The sequence below is a fragment of the Heterocephalus glaber genome, unplaced genomic scaffold (assembly GCF_053883595.1).
Source record: "Heterocephalus glaber isolate CG9 unplaced genomic scaffold, H.glaber_assembly_v1.0 deba00001444, whole genome shotgun sequence".
Lineage (NCBI taxonomy): Eukaryota > Metazoa > Chordata > Mammalia > Rodentia > Bathyergidae > Heterocephalus > Heterocephalus glaber.
The window spans coordinates 21,515,328-21,536,161 of record NW_028258297.1 but is presented as its reverse complement, the minus strand read 5'-3'; the positions used below and the strand labels follow the sequence as shown (position 1 = coordinate 21,536,161).

Here is a 20,834-nt window from a genome sequence, read left to right as displayed (position 1 = left end):
CAGTGGGAAGGGGACCAACAGATGGAGGTGGGAGAAAGAGGAGGTGACATAAAAAGAATCAAGCTGTGTTATATAAATGGACCAACTCCCCACGATGAATGTAATCATCATGTACTGCGAAGATGTATGAATGGCAAATAAAAAAATAAAATAAAATATTAAACTCTACTCAGCTTTGCTAAAGCTGTGGGGCCACTGCTGGAGGATGGAGAGGGTGGGCATTTTTCAGAGTATTTGATGGGCAGGTATTGTCAAAAGTCATTTCTATATTAGGCTACCTTAGGCTAGAACTTGGGCAGTGGGGAACAGGCTCTTCTTGGGGCTTCATCCACCACCTCTTTCTGGTTTGGGGGCTCTCTGTCTCCCCAAAAAGGAACCCGTGGAAATCTAGGCAGTGCTGTCTTCTCTTTTATCTTCCAAAATTCTCCTGCTTGTGTGTTATGTCCAAGGATTTTTTTTTTCTCCAAGGAGTACCTAGAAGGGCTGGGGCTACTCTGTGTTGGCCAATACTGGAATTCTAATATTTAAAAAATTTCATAACACATCATCCTATTGTTGATTCGTAAAAGTTCTTGCTATATTCTCCATGCATGTCTTTTACCAGGGATATGTTCTACAAATGCTTTCTTATTACCTGTGATTTGCTTTTTCATTATTGCAATAACTTTTGATATGCAAAATTTTTAAATTTTAAAAAATTTAAATTCATTCTTTCTGTTCTTTCTCTTTTGGTTCTTTCTTTCTTTCTTTTTTTTTTTTTTGCCTAGTAAAGAATGCTTTCTAAGCCACCAGTATTTTCTTCCATAATTTTAAGTCAGTTTATGGTTTTAGATTTTATGTAAGATCAGTTGTCTTTGAATTCATTTTACAATAAAAAATCTTTGGTAGGGCTCAGTGGTTCCACTGCCTGCCTCACAAGCACAAGGACCCGAGTTCGATCCCCAGTACCAAAAAAAAAAACTTATTGATGACTGTTTCCTATAGAAATATTTAATATTCTTGCACAACTTATTGAAAAGGTAATCTTGACCTCATTGATTTTTTTGACATCTTCATTGAAAACAAATGGACCTTCCTGCTAAAATCAGGAAAAAGACAAGAATGCCCACTATCACCACTCCTGTTCAATATAGTTCTGGAAACATTAGCCACAGCAATTAGAAAAGAGAAAGAAATAAAAAGAATAAAGATAGGAAAGGAAGAGGTTAAATTGTCATTATTTGCTGATGATATGATACTTTACATAGAAGAACCAAAAAACTCCACCAAAAGCCTTCTATACTTAATTGACAGATTCAGTAGAGTAGCTGGATACAAGGTCAACACTCAAAAAACAATAGCCTTCTTGTACACAAATAACAGACTCACTGAGAGAGAAATTAGGGAAACAATTCTTTTTACAATAGCATTCAAAAAATGAAATATCTAGGAATCAATCTAACAAAGGAAGCAAAAGACCTCTACACTGAAAACTACAACACTCTGAAAAAAGAGATTGAAGAGGATATAAGAAAATGGAAAGACATCCGTTGCTCCTGGGTAGGAAGAACCAATATAGTGAAAATGTCCATACTTCTAAAACTACTATATAGATTTAATGCAATGCTGATTGAAATTCCAACAATATACTTCACAGAACTAGAGAAAACAATCCAAAAATTCATTTGGAACCAGAAGAGACCTAGAATAGCAAAAACAATTCTAAGCAACAGAGACATGGCAGGGGGTATCACAATCCCCAACTTGAAAGTATACTACAAAGCTACTGTGATAAAAACAGCATGACACTGGCAAAAGAACAGACCCGAGGATCACTGCAATAGATTAGAAGATGCAGAAACAACTCCAGGCATACTCAGTCACCTCATCTTTGACAAAGGAATCAACCACTATCGCTGGAGAAAAGATAGCCTATTTAATAAATGGTGTTAGAAAAACTGGATTTCAACTTGCCAAAGATTAAAACTAGACCCATACCTATCACTATGCTCTAAACTAAGATCTAAGTGGATTAAAGATCTAAATATTAAGACAGAAAAGCTAAACTTGGTGGAAGATAAGTTAGGTAGAACTCTTGAAGACATTGGCATAGGAAAAGACTTTATGAACAAATCCTGAGTAGCACGGGAGCTAGCACAAAGAATCAACAACTGGGATCTCATCTTATGAAAACGCCTTGGCACTGCAAGAGAAACCACCAACAGAGCTAAGAGACAACCTACAATGTGGGAAAAATTTTTTAGCAGCTGTACCTCAGACAAAGGTCTACTATAGAGAATATATAAAGAATTGAAAAAAATCAGACCCCCCAAATTCAAAGACCTAGTTCAAAAATGGGCATCTGAAATGAACAGACATTTCTCAGACAAAGAAGTAAAAGCAGCAAATAAATATATGAAAAAATGTTCAACATCACTGGTCATTCGAGAGATGCAGATGAAAACAACACTGAGTTTCCACCTCACCCCAGAAAGAGTGGCTGCTATCAAGAAATCAACCAATAACAAATGCTGGCAGGGCTGTGGGGAGAAAGGAACCCTTCTCCGTTGCTGGTGGGAGTACAGATTGGTGCAACCACTGTGGAAATCAGTATGGAGATAGATCAAACAACTAGGATTGAAGTCCCATTTGACCCAGCTATTCCCCTGCTGGGTATCTTCCCAAAAGAATTAAAAGAATCATACCACAGAGATATATGTGCACCCATGTTTATTGCGGCACAGTTTGTAATAGCTAAAGCTTGGAAGCAGCCCAAGTGCCCAACAACTGGAAACTGGATAAAGAAGATGTGGTTTTTTAATAAAATGGAGTACTACTCAGCCATAAAGAAAGAGAAACTAGAGTCATTTATAGCTAAATGCATGCATATCAAGGCAATACTCTTGAGTGAAATAAATAGGACACACATGTGTAAATACCAAATAGTTTCTCTAGTGTGAGAAACTGATAGTGTAAATAAGGGTTAAAAATGATTAAAATGAATAATTGATAATTTGAAATAGGAAAAAAGGTCCAAAGTCGTAGGGGTGAAGGGAGGGGAAGGGGAAAAGAAAGAAGGGAAAGGAAAAATAATGAGAAAATTAAAAAAATGCAAGTGATATCTATGTAAATAGGGAAGGGTGGAGGGGGTGAAGGGCGCACAGGGAATGGGGAAAAAATAAGAATCAAGATACATCATGTACACATAGAAGCACCCAATGATAAATGTGAACATGTTGTATACCTAAAATGTACCAATAAAAGAACTTGAGAAAAAAAAAAAAGAAAGAAAACCAATGGACCATATAAATCTAGGTCTATTTTCAAACTCCATTCTGTTCCAATACTATATTGTCTTGAATTTTGTTACTTTCTTTTTTGTTTTTACATTTTGTTGAGACGTAATAAGATACAACAAACTGCATTATTTAAAGTGTCCAATTTTATGAGTTTTGAATATGTACGCACCTATGAATATTACCACATTCAAGATAAAGCACATAACAATTGCTTCTAAATATTTCTTTTGTAATCACTTTTGCCTTTTCTTACCGTCTCTTCCCCATCTCCAGGGAAGATTTTCCCAATCTCCATCTGCTTTCTTGTCATTCTAAATTAGACTGCAATTCAAAGATTTTATTGAAATGAATTATCCTCATCCATATATTTTATCTGGCTTTTTTCACTTAGCATAATTGTTTTGATATTCATCTCTGTTGGCATTATCAGCAACGTTCCCTCTTATTGCCAAGTAGTATTCCATTGTAAATATACTACTATCTATTTATCCATTTATCTACTGTTAGACATTTTTCTTCAGCTCATGGCCAATATAAATAATGCCAATATAAACATTCATGTATCAGACTTTGTATAGATATATACATTATATATATGGATTCATTTTTCTTGTGTAAAACTCAAGAACTGAAATGGCTGGGTAATATAATGGGTATGTATTTAAAATTTTAAGAAACTTCAGAGTAGTTTTCAAGTTGCAATGAAATTTTACATTGTTACCATATATATATTAGAGTTCTAATCTCCTTACATCTTGGTCAATACTTTATATGATAGCTATGTATTAGTATTGGATTGTGGTTGTATTTTGCAGTTTCCTAATGACCAATGACGTTCAGCATCTTTTCTTATGTTTATTTGCCGTCTGTGTATTTTCTTTGGTGAAGTTTCTGTTTAAACCTTTTGCCCATTAAAAAATTCTTTATTATTGAGTTTTAAGTGTTCTTTATATATATATTCTTGATACAAGTCCTTTGTCAATTATGTGAATTGCAAATATTTCCTTCCATTTAGGACCTTTTCTTTTTAATTCTCTTAGCAGCATCTTTTGAGAAGAGATTCCTAATTTTGGTGAATTCGAATTATCCATTTTTTTTTCTTTCACGGTCATGCTTTTAGCCCTGTATCTGAGAAATTTTTGCCAGATGCAAGCTCACAAAAATTTTCTTCTTATTTTTAAGGGAAGCAATCTGAGACTTGGGGAACTGAAGTGACTACAATTCACACAACTGCTGCAGAACCACGAGCAGAAGCCACCTGTGCAGGTGTAAGGAGCTTAACTATCAACTTGATTGGCTTGGGGTCCACCTAGGGGATTAGTTGCACACTTTTGGGTGTGTCTGGGTGAGTCATGGAGGCGTGACTTTTGGGGTCTATATCTGGTCCTTGGCCCCTTCTTCTCTGGCACTGTTTTCCAGCCACTGTAAAGTGAGCAGCTTTGCTACACAGTGCCCGTCAGCCATGATGGTCCTCCTTGGAGTCAGCTGGCTCTGGACTGAAACCTCTGAAACCTTGAGCAAAATTAAACCTCTCATTTTTAAATTGAATGTTTTGGTTATTTTGTACCAGCAATTTGAAAGTTGCCTAACACAGGGCTAACTGGGCTGGTTGTCTGTTTTGTATATCTTTCCTAGTCTTTGCTGTTATCAAATTTATGATATTATTATTTCCTTATTAATCTATATTTGAACATTTGAAATTATCTTTTGTTCATCTTCCTCATGTTTTATACACCATTAATTACACACACACACACACACACACACACACACATATATATATATTCCTTCCTCTGAAATAATAGTCAGAAATCATGAGTTGGAGTCACAACTGTGTAACCATATAAACTATGACCCTACACTCTCTGAATTCAGAATATTCAGGATACACCTTCTCAATAAGGTTTGCAAAAATAAAAATAGAGAGCAGAACACAGACTGTAGCTGTAGAGTGCTAAGCAAATGTTGTCACTGTATGTTTTCCTTTAGTCTTGATTTCAGAAACAGGAAGAGCAGTGACATTGGACCCTAGTAAGCAAGGGTGAAAAATAGTAGAAGAGAAGATAGAGTAGGTATTCTGGTCCAGATTATTTAGGACCTTGTGTTCCTGGTAGGAGTTTGCATTTTCTTCTTTGCATTCAGAAGCCATTTGAAAGGAACTGAACAGGAGCCTGATGAAATCTGATCTTTAAGGAGAAAAAGAAAAAAATGATTATTGTGTCAGCTCTACGAATTGTAGCCATGGTAAGGGGACTGATCATACCTAATGTAATAGTCTAGATGACAGCTGAAAGTGACCAGAGTGGAAGCAAGGGAAAGGGATAAAAGTGGATAGAGATGTGATACATGTTTGGAAAGGAGGCTTGTCAAATTAGGCTGGTTTCTTCACTGCCCCAGAAACATGTTCACTCATTTTTGTCTCTATAACTTTTCATGTTCCCTGGCTTCCTCCATCTCACTTTCAAAGTTTCATAGCAAGTCTGTACTATCATTCAGTGCTCTTTCAGACTAGTTTTCCCCTCTGAACTTCTAAAGCAAATGTTCATTCTCCCACTATTTCACATTGGTTAGTTTGCCTCTGACTTGTAGGTTGTTGATGACAACCTTGCTGATGACAAAACCTTATTCTTTATCTCTACTTCTTTATCTCCATGGCAGCAAGCACCATGCTAGGTCAACAATAAAGGATGGTAATTAGCTAATTTATTAATAATGTGGCATCTGCTATAAAATAATCATTCAGTCAAACATGTAAACACTCAATAATTGATACTTGTCAGTAATAAGATGTCAAATATGGCCATACAGGGCAAACTGATTTACTGTAGTCCACTAACAGAAATTTATTTATCACAACATAGGTGAAGTACAAAGTTAGAATTTTCTAGGATGATTGGATCAAGTCCCTAGGCTCAGCCTCAGGTTATTCTTTCATGCTGTACACTTGAATTGTAGCTGTAGCAACTGAGAAGCTGGAGGTAAAAGCAATGTCATAGTAATTTCAATCTTGAGGGACCTATGCCACCCCCCTTTTTTGTTTGTTTGTTTGTTTTGGTACCTGGGATCAAACTCAGGTCCTTGCACTTGAGAGGCAGGTGGCAGAACCACTGAGCTAAATCCCCAGCCCTACCACCCCCTTTTTAGTGCTGAACACCGTTGAGAAAATTCAAGAAGATGCTAGATGGCTCTTGTGTATACCATGTGGTGATAGGAACTGGATTTCTCTGAAGAGGGTCAAGGAAAATTACAATTATTCTGAGACTTAAATCTTGGGAAAGGTGGTTAGAAACTGAAGAATTGTAGCACTGAGTATCTCTGAATAGGAAGAGATTTCACATAAAATGCGAAATGTATTTCTTTTTTGTGAAATGTATTTTAACAAATGCTACCAACCTATTTGATTGTGTAATTTTCTGAAAAAAATTACCTAGTGTAGGTCTGTTTTGTATATGTCTTTGTTGATCCATAGACAAAAATAAATAAAAAGAAGCAACCACAGTTTTCAAATTCACCATTACGACTCCTTTCATCTCATAGCTCACTAGCAAATTGAATATATAAAGCACCTCTCACACAAAAAGTCAGAGAGCAAAGCACTAAAGCAAACAAATACCAGTGATTAAGGAAAATTGAAAGCAGGAGTGAAAATATGTTTCTTTCGTCTACTTTTAAATACAGACTGGGAACTGCAAATAACTGGGAATACGTAATTGGTAATTTTTTTTTCCTTAAGATTCTATGGTGTTGAATACAAATAAGAAAAAAAGTTGCTGCAAAGGTCAACAATCCTTTCAAGATTATTTATTTTAAGCATTCACTTTGGCAATAATTTTAAGGTGTCTTCAGTATTTTGTCATTTCTTAGACTGACCAATCTTGACATGCTTCAGATTTATCTTAAGTAATTTTAAGAGAAATGACTTAAAATGATCTTTCCTAACTTGAAAATGTGTGAAGGTTGGGAGGCAAATTTTCTGGTTTTTGCAGCTTTAGTGGACAGTTTAGACTCCAGAGCGAGTATTTTATTCTGTGTTGAACAATATTAAGTTAATTCCTCAATGGGATAAAACTGAACTTTTCAGAGGAGTGAGAGAAACATGTGTGCTGATTTCAGGGTGCATGGTCATTGCTTCTTCCAGCATAACCATGGGCTCACTGACATACTTCAATGATTCTGACAGCTGTGTATTTGCAGAAACAAGAAGCAAATAGAAATTTTATAGTTCCTCCTTTTTATCTGTAAATTTTCCTTAGCAGAGCTGTGGGAGAAAAGTCAGGTTAATAAAAGATCATTAATCTTGATGAGTGGATAGCAAGATTAAAGTAGAAGTTTTATTTTTAATTGAGAAATGTTGAGGACTTCTTTTTCTTGCTCGTTGACCCATTTTCATTTCCTTCTCTTCTTGCTTCCTCATCTTTTGCCAACACTCCAATTTTGTGACAGTAGTGGGGGTTTAAGCCATGGCCTTAGCACTGAACTACATCCCTGGTCTTGTTTTTATTTTTCATTTTGAGACAGAGTCTTGCTAAATAGTCTAGGCTTGCCTCAAACTTGAGATTCTACTACCTCAGCCTTCCAGAGTGCTGTGATTACAGTTCTGCACCACTCTGATCGTTATTTCCACCCAAAATCTCAATTTTAATGGTTATTTGCACATATAATTTTCTAATTTCTTGCCTTTAAGAGCTTTGAACCTGTACATGTCTACTGAGTGCCTAATTTACTGATAAAATAAGTTCTGACATATACCTATCAAGATTAAAAGAGATCAAATAGGGCTTAAGAAAAAACAGGCGGCTATAAGAGTAACAAGAAATAAAAGAACTTTCCCCCTTTCTTTTTTTCCTCAGTATTCTTTAGTTTCCACAGTTATGTATGTTTATAGAGAAATTCTGAGTGCATTTCTTTCAAGCTTAGTTAAAAAAGGAAGTGCCTGTTGTTCTGAGGGTGAAAGAGTAGCATTTATGAAGTGTGCCTGGTGCCAGTGCAAACAGAATTTTAGAAGATCGAGTAACTTTTTTCAAAGCCATTTATAGGCTACTTATTAGTATTCAAATGATATTTTGAGTATTAAAAAGATTGTTCTATAAATCACTTTCATCTTCTTAGCTGAAATGAACCTTATAAATTGTGATTTTTTTACTATCAGAATATGAATAGATATATACTTTGTTTCTCTTCTTAAGGGTTATGCAGGATTTCTCAATCAGATTCCTAAATGTGACAAAAATTGCTATGCACCTCCAAAAATTCCAAAGCAGCCTGACACATAGTAGATGTGCTCAATCTGTATTTAGTTCCATTTTGCTAGAATGAGTTTACAGTCCCCTTTCCTTATGGCTATTACGTTGTTTTCAAAATTTGCTTGATCATCTCAATTGCTTGGAGTACTTGTTCTGGTCTGGATGTTTTGTCTTCCAAAAATTTATGTCTTGAGCTCTTACCCTTTGTCACACTGGTGTTAAGAGGTGGGAACTTTGGTCTTGGAGACAGACCTTTTGGAATAGAAATAGTTCCCTTGTGAAAGAGGTCCAAGAAAGCTCCTGTGCCCTTCCATCATGTGAAGACACAGCGAGAAATTGGTGATCTGCAACCAGCAGACGGCTGTCACCAGAACCTGGCTACAGGAACACCTCGAAGACTTCATCCTGGTCTCTAGATCTCTGAAAAATAAATTTCTATTGTTTATAAGCCACCCAGTCTATCATGATTTATTATAGCTGACAGAACAGATTTATTAAATATATACATTCAATACTTATTACAAATATACATTCCTCAACTGTCCTAGGAAATTCTGGTCCAGGAGGTTTGGTGTGGAATTTGGGAAGATTTTAACAAGGCATTCAGGCAATTATTAAAACCAAGTAATATCACATTAAAGCATTGGTTCTTAACCTTGAATATTTATTTAGCTTAAAGCTTAAAATAAAATCCCCATTCCCTGAGTCCCACCTCAAACTAACTTAATCAAGACTTCCGGTGGCAGGGTCCATTGTTATGGCTTTGTCTAGATGTCCCCTCAAAGCCTTATGCAGTCATAGGTGGGGCTTTTCAGAGGTGACTGGATCTAGAGTGTGTGACACTGGGATTGACTCATAGTGCAGTGCTAGGATTGGGGGAGCTAGGATTAAGGGTGTGAGTGCTACCTCCCCTGAGGGCGGGTAGCCTGATAAGATGTAAGGAACAGAAAGAGGCTTGTTGCTTGTCTCGTACTTGCTTTTGCTGGCTTCTGCCTGCCTTGAACTGTTTCTCCTCTTCAATGCCCCTCTGGCATCCACTCTGCCTTGGAGACAGCCAATTATGGACTGAAACCTCTACAACTGTAAGCCAAAAATAAACCTTTTCTCCTTTAACTTTGGGTATCAGATATTTTGTCCCATTAATGAGACAAGTAACTAAGACATCCACCAAGGAAGAAGTATACATTTTAAAAGAATTCTCAGGTAGCTTCTGTGTGTATCTAGGATTGAGAATCATTGCTCTCAAATAATCCTCTGGTGAACATTAAAACAGCTTCTGGAAAAATGCTGTAGGGTAAACATTTTTAACCAATATTTCCCTAAAATAAAGGATATTACATTTAAGTAAATATTAAATCAGAACATTTCAGTATGGGATAGATATCATATAGGGTCAATTTGAATACCAGATAGATATTCCAAGTTTCTGGGACAGAATTAGTTCTGCTTTAGAGTTTTTCAAAACTTTACCAACATTTTATTTGGGCCTTTAATCATGTATAATTCATTCTGGTATCCCTGTAGCAATAGATTGTGATATGCAGATAGGATGCAAATTATCAGGTGAAGTAAGTAGAGATATGCAAAACAAGATTTGAGGTTAATTATGGTAGAATTTTAAATGATGGCCATAAACAGACTTAATTATGTACTTACATATGTATCTTTTTGCTTCCAGAAAAGTATCTGCACAGGTATATTTACCTAGATTATCTTCAGTGTGTACTTAGGTGTACAATTGTACACCTAAGATTTTGGAAAATGTTGAAAGAGCCATGTTCTGATCTCTATAATGGCACAAGGATGTTGAAGATCATTACACTTCTTGATTTTGGGGAGTTTAGCTTCATTCTTTACATGAAGAACATAGAAGAAGAAGATCCAATACCAGATGGTAATATTGGCTAGGAATGGTTTTCTCACCTACAGTTGGCAGCCTGAGTCGGAAGTAGTGTTTTGAATGCCTGAGACTTCCAGTCTGTACTGCTCAACATGATCATTGGGAAACTTTGGGAGGTATAGATGCAACGACACATCTCATTAAGGGTCTTTCAGCTATGAACATCTGACATCTGTGCTGAAAATAGGACTGAACACAGCCTGCAGTGGTTATAGATTCATGTGGTATGTTGTCTATAAAGGCATAACTGAAAAATCATGTTTTTCAGGCTTGTAATTTCTGGGACATTTTCGATGTGGAGAAATAGATTGTGAGTTAATGGACTGCCCATTTTAAAGATGGCTTACCATTAAATGTCCCAACATTAAGATAATGATTTTAGCAGATGACCTGTTCATCATTTAACAATAGTAATAGCTATCATAATTTGAACACCTATGATGCATTATGGTACTTTATTTATGGGCAACAAACAGCCCTCTGCAGTGTTCTCGTTTTGTGCTTGAGGAACCTGGGGCTCTGAGAAGTGACAGAACTTGCTGGAGGCCATGAAACTCCTAATTGGCCCTGGCTGTTCCTCTCAGGCTGCCCAGTGGGATCTCTGTCCATTCTGCCCCCACCTCCAGTACCGTGTTCTGGCACAGACTCACCATACATTTTTATAAACTGCAATAAGTCCATATTCATAATAATTGTCCTTTTAATATTTAAAATAAAGGGGGAAAAAAGCTAAAACAACTACAAGTAGATTCAGTCTTCAAGGAGCTCACTGTCTGAACAGTATTTTACCTTGTTAAAGAATAACGCTCTGGTTCCTCATATACATTTCTAGATGCTTTAACTTTAGGTTTTTAAAACACTGCATTGTTGCTTTTATCAGAGATTTCAAAAAATGAAATTAAAAAATAATAAACCAAAGGAAATCTAACTGTGTTCATCTTCAATTTGGCCTGACTCCTCAAAGCCGCAGACATTCATTTGCACCCCATTCTCCACCCTCCTTCCCAAAGCCCTGAAGCACAAACCCACTGAGAGTCCCCCTGTTTCCCAAAGGAAATATTTCATTCATACAATGTCTCTTTTGTAATCAACACTGAGAAATGTCACTTTGATTAAACACAACTCTGAATAACTAAGACCATAGTACAATAAATTCTCCAGAGCTATCTTTCAGAACAACTGATTGCTCTCCAGTCTTAATCCTCCAGAGTCTTATTTAATCAAAATGATGTTGCTAATTAAGGATTAAAACCCCTGAATAGAATAAAAAAGAAGAATTTTTCTTTCTCCTTTGGGCAGGTCAAGGAGGCAGAATTTGCTGTAAGGAAGTAAGGGTCCCTTTCACTCTTGGTAAACTGCATTGTTCTCTGACATTAGGACTTAATCCAAAATAGGTCTGAGTGATTTATAATTTTAATATAATGAGAGAGAGAGAGAGAGAGAGAGAGAGAGGGAGAGAGAGAAACTTGGATAGCTACATATACCAAGATAGCAGCTACTCAAAATCTTTCTTCATTTAATACTGTCAAAATGAATTTTCTTTAAATATTTTGTTTGGTGCTATCTATGCACTGCTTTTATCCATTGCTAACACTAATGAAAAGACAGACTATTTTAGAAAAAATTGTTGGCAATCCATTTCACAAAATAGAGGGAATAAAAGGCTTAATGCATCTGTGTCAGTCAGTTTAAGAGGATGAAAGTTTTATTTTACTTCATGCTTGAAGAGGCTTCTGTTCATGGGCAACTGGCTCACCATTTTTGGGCCTGTGGCAAAACATCATATCATGGTGGGGAGCAAGTGGTACAGCAAAGCTGCTTACCTCATGGTAGCGGAAAAGCAAAGGGTTAGGGTCCCAATATCCCCTTCAAGGCCAAGCCCCCAATGACCTAACTTCCTCCCACTAGGCCACACCTCCTCACAACAGGACCACGGCTCCAGGCCAAGCCTTGGACACATAGACTTTTGGAGGGTATTTCAGATCCAAACCATAGCAATATCTCACATCTATTTGACACCCACTGGTGAATAACAAAAACCAAAGAGAAATTCTGTAGTAAATTCTGAACTTCTCTTCCTTAAGCATTACATTTCATTCTTTTTCTTGAATTTCTACTTAGTAATAGAAAATACATAAACTGACAAACTTTAAGAAATCATTGGAAGAGATAAAGAATCAGAAAGACAGTTTGGTGTTCATGAAAAAATGATAGGTGTTTGAGGTAAAGTGGGTGAGAAACAGAGGTACTGGATGATGTTCAACAAACTGTAAATACTCTTCCAAGTTTGTCATCACCTCTTTGCTTTGGCCTGTGATTTTATAAACCCTGCTGGGCTACTTTATTAAGACGCAGAGATAACAGTAACAGCTACCATTTTTTTGGAACATCGCCTATGTGCCAAGTTCTCTGCCAACCGTGTACATATTATTATCTCTGTTAAACCCTTCAGAAATGAGTAAATGTAGGTGAAGAATAAATGACTTGGTTAAGACCATTCAGCTTGTATTAAGTAAAGTTGAGACTTCTACTCAGGCCTGTTTGGCTTCAAAGACATTTTCTAATCAACATAACAAATCATTATATATTTTTTTACTTCTTGGATAAATTTATCAATGAGTCTCAGGAAGATGCCGATAAGCTGCATCAGTCCATGTCTGACTCCTCAGTTCCCATGACCACTGACCAAATCAGCATCACATCATTGCTTACCCATCCCAATCAACAACAAAGACCACAACTGCTATCAAAATGAACCAGGGAGCAAACAATGAGAAAACCCAAAAGGGAGAGGAATGTCATAAATCTGTTTTCTGTCTTAATCAGTGCTACCTACCAGTTAAAAAAAGACATTTGTTTCTTTGATCCACTTTCCTGAAGGCCATAAGCACCCAGTGGACAAACAATGGCTCTGATTCCTCCTGTGCCCAGGGAGATGGTCAGCAGTGCCATGTAAAACAGGCTGTTCTGCTCTTTTGTGGGTATGTTGTTTACCACGTGGTAAGTGCCTAGGTAGAAATCTTCAGTGGGAAAAGCAACCACGGACAACAAAGTACTGCCTGTAGGTACAAAGAAAAGGAGAATATATGTAGCATAGACCCATGGAATCACCAACTCACATGGTAAAGGCTTTTCCTTTGACAGTAGCATTATTGTGTTTTTGTCTTATTAAAGTACCTAGGCTAGTCATTGCAATTATGGGAATAGCTTGATTTTGCTAAGTGTGAAAATGTCTTTCATTATATGTCTTAACAAATCCAGAGTTCTTGTGTTCCCCTTCTCTTGCTCTAAAGCTTGAACTATCTTTTTTCTCAGAAAGTGCAAGCAAATTATTTCTATTTTCACAAAATTGAGACAATGAAGAAACACATCATGTAAAAATCAAAGATATCTCCACCCCATCGTGGAAGAGAAAAATCACTGTTAGCATTGCTATTTATTCTTAGTAGAGTGATAAAATCACTATCTCAAATATCTCGGAGGCTTGTTAAAGTTTTTAAGAAGAACATTATGATGAAGGAAAACACAACTTGTTTTGTCCATTTCTACTTTTGTTTCTCCCTTCACTTCCTTTCTTAGTCTCATTTCGCACACAACAGGATGGAGCCTTCTGTGTGCACACGGAGGTGAGAAGGCTGGGGAGACAGGAGCATGGCTTAGGTTGCACAGCAACATTTGGAAGAAAGGACGAAAGTGGCAAGGGATGGTTGAGCATCCTTCTCACATCTGCCTTACAGAGCCCACACCTGGTGACTTTCCTTGTCCGGTAACAATTAACAGCGCAACCTCATGTACTTAGGGTTTGCAAAACATCATCACATACCGCATTGTTTCATCTTGGAAAAACTGTATGATGCCAGAGGGTAGATTTTAGTATTCTAATTTTTCAAAAAAAATACACATTTGGTGAGGCTAAGTGATTGGCCCAATGTGACAGAGCAGCTCAGATGTTTTCTCCCTCTTCTTGGCTTTCTTATGCTCCTGTGGTCAAATCATCAAACATTTTTGAAATAGCATTTTCCTCAAATATTACAGAGGTAATAATTCTTAATTCAGGAAATTTTAAAGTTAATAGAAAAGCACACAAAATAATGAAAGTCCATAATCTCATGACCTAGAGATAAATTTTACCATTAATTATACTGTTACAAACAGATTTTATTTAAATAGCAGATTGAGATTACACTATTAGCTCTTCCAACATAACCAACTAATATGAACAATTTTTAGTACTTCTATTATATTCTTTTCCAACATGATTTCTAATGATGATGTGAGATTATTATTTGTTTTAAAATCCCTCTTCAGTTACTGTGAATGGATTTTGTAAAAATATTCTGACACATACATTTTTTGCACATCTTTATTTCCTGGGCCCAAGCTCTTAGTTAAAGGCATTCATAGTTTTATGTGTTTTTAATACCACTGATAAATAATCCTAGAAATGGAGCAATTTAATCTCCTACTATTAGGAGATGGCTTTCATAATATTAGTTATCACCGATTTTTTTGTTTTGTCAATTTGACTAGTAAAATATGGCTTCTCCATGTTAGTTTTGTCTTTTGTTTTATTATCTTGACATTAATATTCTTTGGTATGAATTTTTTATATAGTTATTTTGTGTGGTTAGTTTTGTCAAATAGACTATATGTTCCTTCCAGATTAAAATGAGGTCTAATATTTCCTCTTCCCTGCAGTAGCTTTTAGAATGTGAAAGATATATCTGCTCCACTGTTATGCAGCAGGTGATTTACCTCAAGGGCTGACCAGCCAGATGTGGAGTTAACCATTCGCTCTTTACTACTCAGTCTGAAGTGTGACGCGAAGCCTGGCTAGGTCAGAGAAACCACTTCCTGCAGCAGCCATTTAAGGGCATAACACTTTTAGTTTATGTGGTGTCTTTGCAAAAGTTAGAAAGGCACTTCATTTTCACCTTTTGAGAAAATGTTGTAACATATTGATTTTGTTAGATCAAAACATCACGTCTGTGGTGAAATTGGTGTAATAATAAAAACACAAATCTACGACATATATGATAAAATGTTGCTTCTTTGGTTTGTTCTGTGTCCTACATAGTTAGCATGCCTGTATATAAGGCAACTGTCTATAAGGCATTAGGCTGTGTCATATTCCCCAGTATGCGGTGGGACCCCTGGGTCTTCTCCAGGGGCAAAGAATCCATCATGGAAATTTGTCAGGGTGGACAATTGCATTAAAATGGTAAATGCAATCATACAGGTATGATCGCGGTGTGGTTATACACAGAGGAGCTGCCAGCGAACACTGTGTGGTCTCGAAAGGACAGCTCGACTTTTATAATCTTGGATATGGGTTGAAAAGACAGGAGAAGGTAACAATTTCAGGCAGAGGGAACATGTGTAAGATGACACAAGCAGGGAAGTAGTCGAGGCAAAGTTCAACATGGTGGAGCTGCATACTGAGAGGGGTCTGGAGAGGGAAGCATGGTGTGGATTTAAAGGTTCTTGCAGAATAAATGAATAAACTTGAGTTTTAGGGTTTAGGTAATAGAGCCAATGTATAGATTTATTTTCACAGAAAGTCAATGTTGTTGGTGGAATAATAAGCAGACTGCGGGTGACCTTACAGCCTGGAAAGTAGCCCATGGTCCAGAAGAAGAAAGTTGCATTTTTGAGCTAAGTTTATACTAATTCCTTTCTGACAGAACCTCTGAAGTTGAGTGGCAAGTTAGAATTTGGTGGCAGTTGTGAGTGGGATATGAAAAAGTAACTTGTGTTAGTGAAATGAATGGATATAAAGTTGACTTTGGTTTTTCCTTTGCTAAGCTCCAAAGTTAAGATTTCTGCTTTGGTAAGTGGGAGGGCCAGGGGAAAGGAAAGAAGGGAATGGGATTAATATGAGAAAATGGAAAAATAGGAACAAAATCTTTGTAAATAGGGAGGACTGGAGGGGTTGAAGGGAGGGCTGGGCAAGGGTGAAAAATAAGAACCAAGAGAGACTATGTAAAGGTGCAAATTTCCAATGATGAATGTCATTATATTGTATACCTAAAATGTACCCATGATTAGAATGAATAATCGATAATGGAAAATAGGAAGAAAAGGCCCAAAGGGGTAGGGGTAGTGGGAGGGGCAGGGGAAAGGAAAGAAGGGAAAGGAAAAATGCTGAGAAATGGAAATAAAGTCTTTGTAAATAGGGAAGGGTGGAGGGGGTGAAGGGAGGGCTAGGAATGGGGAAAAAATAAGAACCAAGATACATCATGTACAGGTACAAGTTCCCAATGAGAAATGTAATGGTGTTGTATACCTAAAAAGTACCAATAAAAGAATTTAAGGAAAAAAAAAAAAGATTTCTGCCCTGGTAAGGTGATTTACTCTGGAATGTAGACTGATAGGAATTATGATATTAAGCAGAAGTTAGCTAATACTACTGGTGTGTCCTGTTACCAAGCCAAGGAGAATAAGTTATTAGTGTCTTTGCTTAAATGTCTCCTTATCAGAAAGCATTTCCTGATAGAAAACAGCAATTCTGTCCCTGTCCATTCCATTCTGTCCCCTTCCCCAGCTCTGCTTTTCATCATAATGCTTATTAACCCCCGACATAACATCTATTCGCACATTTATTCTCTCTCCTGTCACCTGAAAGTCAAATTCAACAGGAACAGGCTATTGTTTCATGGGTTGCATTTCCAGACCCTGGAAAAATACCTGGTACAGAGAAATCAATAAATAAAGTGCACAATAAAGGCTAGATAATAAGAAACAGGGAGATAGATCTTTCTCAAATGGGAAGTGGATCAAGAAGTGGAGAGAGGTAGTGGGAGGGGAGGGAAAAGGGAGGGAAAAAGGAATTAAGATGTGTTATGTGCATGTACTAGTTCCAGACAAGGATTGTAAGTATTATGCACTGTAAACATATACCAATAAAAAAAGAAATACTTGCTGAATGTTGAATGAATATTTGCCTTTGCAGCAACTCAGTATTTTTTTTCTCGAGACAGTCCCCTGTGTAATTTAGGCTGGCCTTGACCTCACTGTATCTCCCAGACTGTCCTTGGACACTTGACAATCCTGCTTCAGACTCCTGAGTGCCGGGATTTCAGGCCTGCACCACCATGCCCAGCTCAGCAATTTAGTTTGTATTTCACAAATGTAAGCAATGACGATTCAGATGTGTGAATCACAGGCTTACCCTTTTCCTACACGGTAATTTACCACTGCCTGCAATCTTGTGATATGTAGATCACCAGATATCTACCCATCTATTCCTCATTTGCTCCCCGGCAACATGCTTACTTCTCACCATTGGCGAACAGCACACTACGGTCCCAAGATCTTGTGCTCAGAACCTTGGAGGCAGCTTTGGCTCCTCCATTGCATTTATGCGTTTATTTAGTGGCCAAATTCGTTTCTGCATGTTCTCTCCTGCATTTGTACTTCTCTACTCCTTAGACCACCATTCTGAGGTTTTGCTGGTTCTATTTAGCCTCTCACAGTGGTTTTTCATTCTGTTTGTAGAAAAAAACCATTTCGTGGATGTTAATTCATCATACGTCTTCAGTGACTTCTTATCTATGAAGAATAACTTGAATGTTTCAGCTTAAAATTCTAGACTACTAATTCAACTTCCTCTCTATCCCTTATCAAACTATCTTGATTTCCCCCAACATTTCTCAGTCTTTTTACTGCCAAAACTTTTCAAATATATTTATTTTTCTCTATGTAAAGAAGAAGTGTAGTGTCAGAATTCACTAATTTGTATTTCTTTTTTTTTTCTTTTTGGTACCGGGGATCAAACTCAGGTCCTTGTGCATACGCAGCAGGCAGAGAAACCACTGAGCTAAATCCCTGGCCCCAAAATTCACTAATTTTTAAAAACATGCAATCATAGTTTAAAAATACATGTCATGTCTTCATATGGCATGTTAATTGCTATATAATTAATTAAAAGACCACATTTTGATAAAAGTATTCCATAATTATTCTGCATGAACTTTAAAAACCCTTTTAGCACATTTGATCTTAACTGTGAAGCAAATGAATTTCATGTTTCACATGGAATTTGTCACAAGTTTGGTTTGGGGAAAAACAAAAGCATTCTAAGGAGTACACAAGATTGGTGTAAAGAAGCAATTACTGTAAAATATAGTACATGCACTGCTATAGGTATCGAAGCATCCTCTAACGCATACACATGCACATATAGCATCCTAAATAATATATGGAATGAAATAAATTGAAATAATATTCTTATTTTATTTATTGCATTTTATGCTAAGAACAGGATATAACATATATACCCAGGGAATAACATAAACTAAAAATTCTAACAAATCTATTTGATTAAGTTACAAAACAATCCAGTCAGGGAGGAACTCACCTAGGAAATGTAGAAATAAGCAAACACACACCATCTTGTTTCTTCCTAGGTAGACATCGGCAAGCCGCCCCACAAACACAGGGGTGAGCACTGAAGTTCCAATAAAGCACAGATTCAGAATGGCTGCTTGGTAATTACGATAGCCGAGCTTCACGGTGCAGTAGGGAAGCATGTTGCAAACAACTTCAAAGAAAATGAATCTCTCGCACAGTTCCACCAGCAGCAAACAGATCCCAACTTGAATTCTTGTCATGGAATATGATGACAAAAAGCAACCGTGATGTTTTGTTGTTTTCTCCTTCTTAATACTGAGCTTCACGGCTATGTTCTCATCAGTCATTGTAAAGTCTGTAACAGACATGACCACCTTCCTTGAATACAACTTACATTAGTAGTTTGGGCTTGATGATGTTTTACCCCTACCCCTCTAATGAGAAGATAAGTAAGATTGTTGGTTTGAATTTCACATCTCCATGCTAAAATTCCTGAGGATTTTTTTTTTTTTTTGCACATTAATGTTGTTCATTTTGGTGATGCAGAAGCACAGGAGAGACATGCATGTTTGAAAAGTAGTGTAGCCAAATCTGATTTGTTTGTTTAATTACTTAAAGACTAAATTAGGCTCTTCCTCGGAAATTATATTGAATTACATGAATCCAGTTGCGTACATGTAGAAACTCATCTGCCTCACATTGATAAAGGTTTAAATACTGAGGTAGAAGAAGCAGTTTCGTTTTTTTTTTCCTTCAGGAGAATTTGAGCACTAGATCAAGAAATAATTTGAGCCTAATAATTTCTGATATTTTAATTAAACAAGCCAGAACAGTACCAAGAGATAAAGCATGAAAGGAGATCTATTTTGAGGGGGCAGGACGCCTTATCATTATTACATTTCTTGTTATTTTTGCTTGGAATTCTGATAAGAAAGTTAATTAGGTAAGAAAAGTGCTACTACATTTAGGTAACAAGCAGGGTTTACAAGAAAGTAATTCAAGCACACTAATGAAAGGAGAAAATATTAAACAAAATCTCACTTCCTTTAAGTTGACCTCATGCTTGTAGACCAGCCTCTCAGAGGAAATGAGAATCAAAATGCTCCATTTGACTTGCTTATTATTAATCAGCAAGCAGAGTTACAGCAAGCAGCCTACACATGTTTTGTGGAATATTGGGTCTAGAATCACCCTGACCCTCCAACTGGCTGACTGGATGTTAGCGTTCTATTTTGGAAAGCAGGAGGATAGCAATTAAGCTGAAAAAAGTAGCAGTGAAGGAGTAATATTTAGAGGTTTAGTTGCTAGGACATAGGAAGACAAGGGAATCGAACTATTGGGTCACAGTCATAATAACTGAACACCTGAACATAGAAATGTTATTATCATGTTGGTGCCCAAACCAAAGACTGATAAAGGCTCTAGGCCCTGATTCTTATCTTTTGTTCTGAAAAACTGGAAGCGAGATATTTTTTCTTGGCCCCTTCTAATAGTCTTATTGTACCAGTAACTATTTGTACCTGCTCAACGTCACTAATTCCCTCTTTGTCAATGATATCCTATTTTTCCCTCATGTAGAGTGTTCATCCAACTTACTACCCAAACCTGGACACACTTGTGAGTGAAAAAACATGTTAACTATAGTTACTTCTGAAAAGTGGCTATAAACTAGGTCTGTCCAGAACACACTCCAACATTAGGCTGACCTACCCTTGGGGAATGACTCCCAGGCAGCAGTTGCATGAGATCATGGTTGTGTTAAAGTGTCATTTTTCATCTTACCAAGGACATTGACAATGACCTTTTACTTTCTCCTCGGCAATTCTGATCTTATGTGGAATGACTCAGAATGAACCTGTTGGAAGCTTAGTAGTAAAGATGGTAGCACCCAGAAGGGACTGCCCATGAGGATCGGTGCCTACCTGGTTCTCACCCTTCAGGAGTCATGATCTGTTTGCTCAGTTCAGCCACAGTTGGTCTGTGAAGCTTTCAAAGCCCTAAGTGGTACCTGAGTTTTTGTGTGGCCCGGATGCAAGGGGCCTCTAGCCAGCTGAGCAGGGA

At 37.0% G+C, this 20,834-nt stretch overlaps 1 protein-coding gene across 1 annotated transcript in view; it reads right to left on the bottom strand.

The window, feature by feature from the left end:
* Positions 1–19,141, bottom strand: part of Slc15a5 (solute carrier family 15 member 5) — a 90,182-nt gene extending 71,041 nt beyond the window's left edge. The window contains exons 1-2 of the mRNA XM_004845816.3: positions 18,781–19,141; positions 13,258–13,480 (exon numbers count right to left, since the gene is read on the bottom strand). Coding sequence (XP_004845873.1) covers positions 13,258–13,480; positions 18,781–19,141 — 584 coding nt within the window. The remainder of the gene's footprint in view (positions 1–13,257; positions 13,481–18,780) is intronic.
* Positions 19,142–20,834: the final 1,693 nt, after the last annotated feature.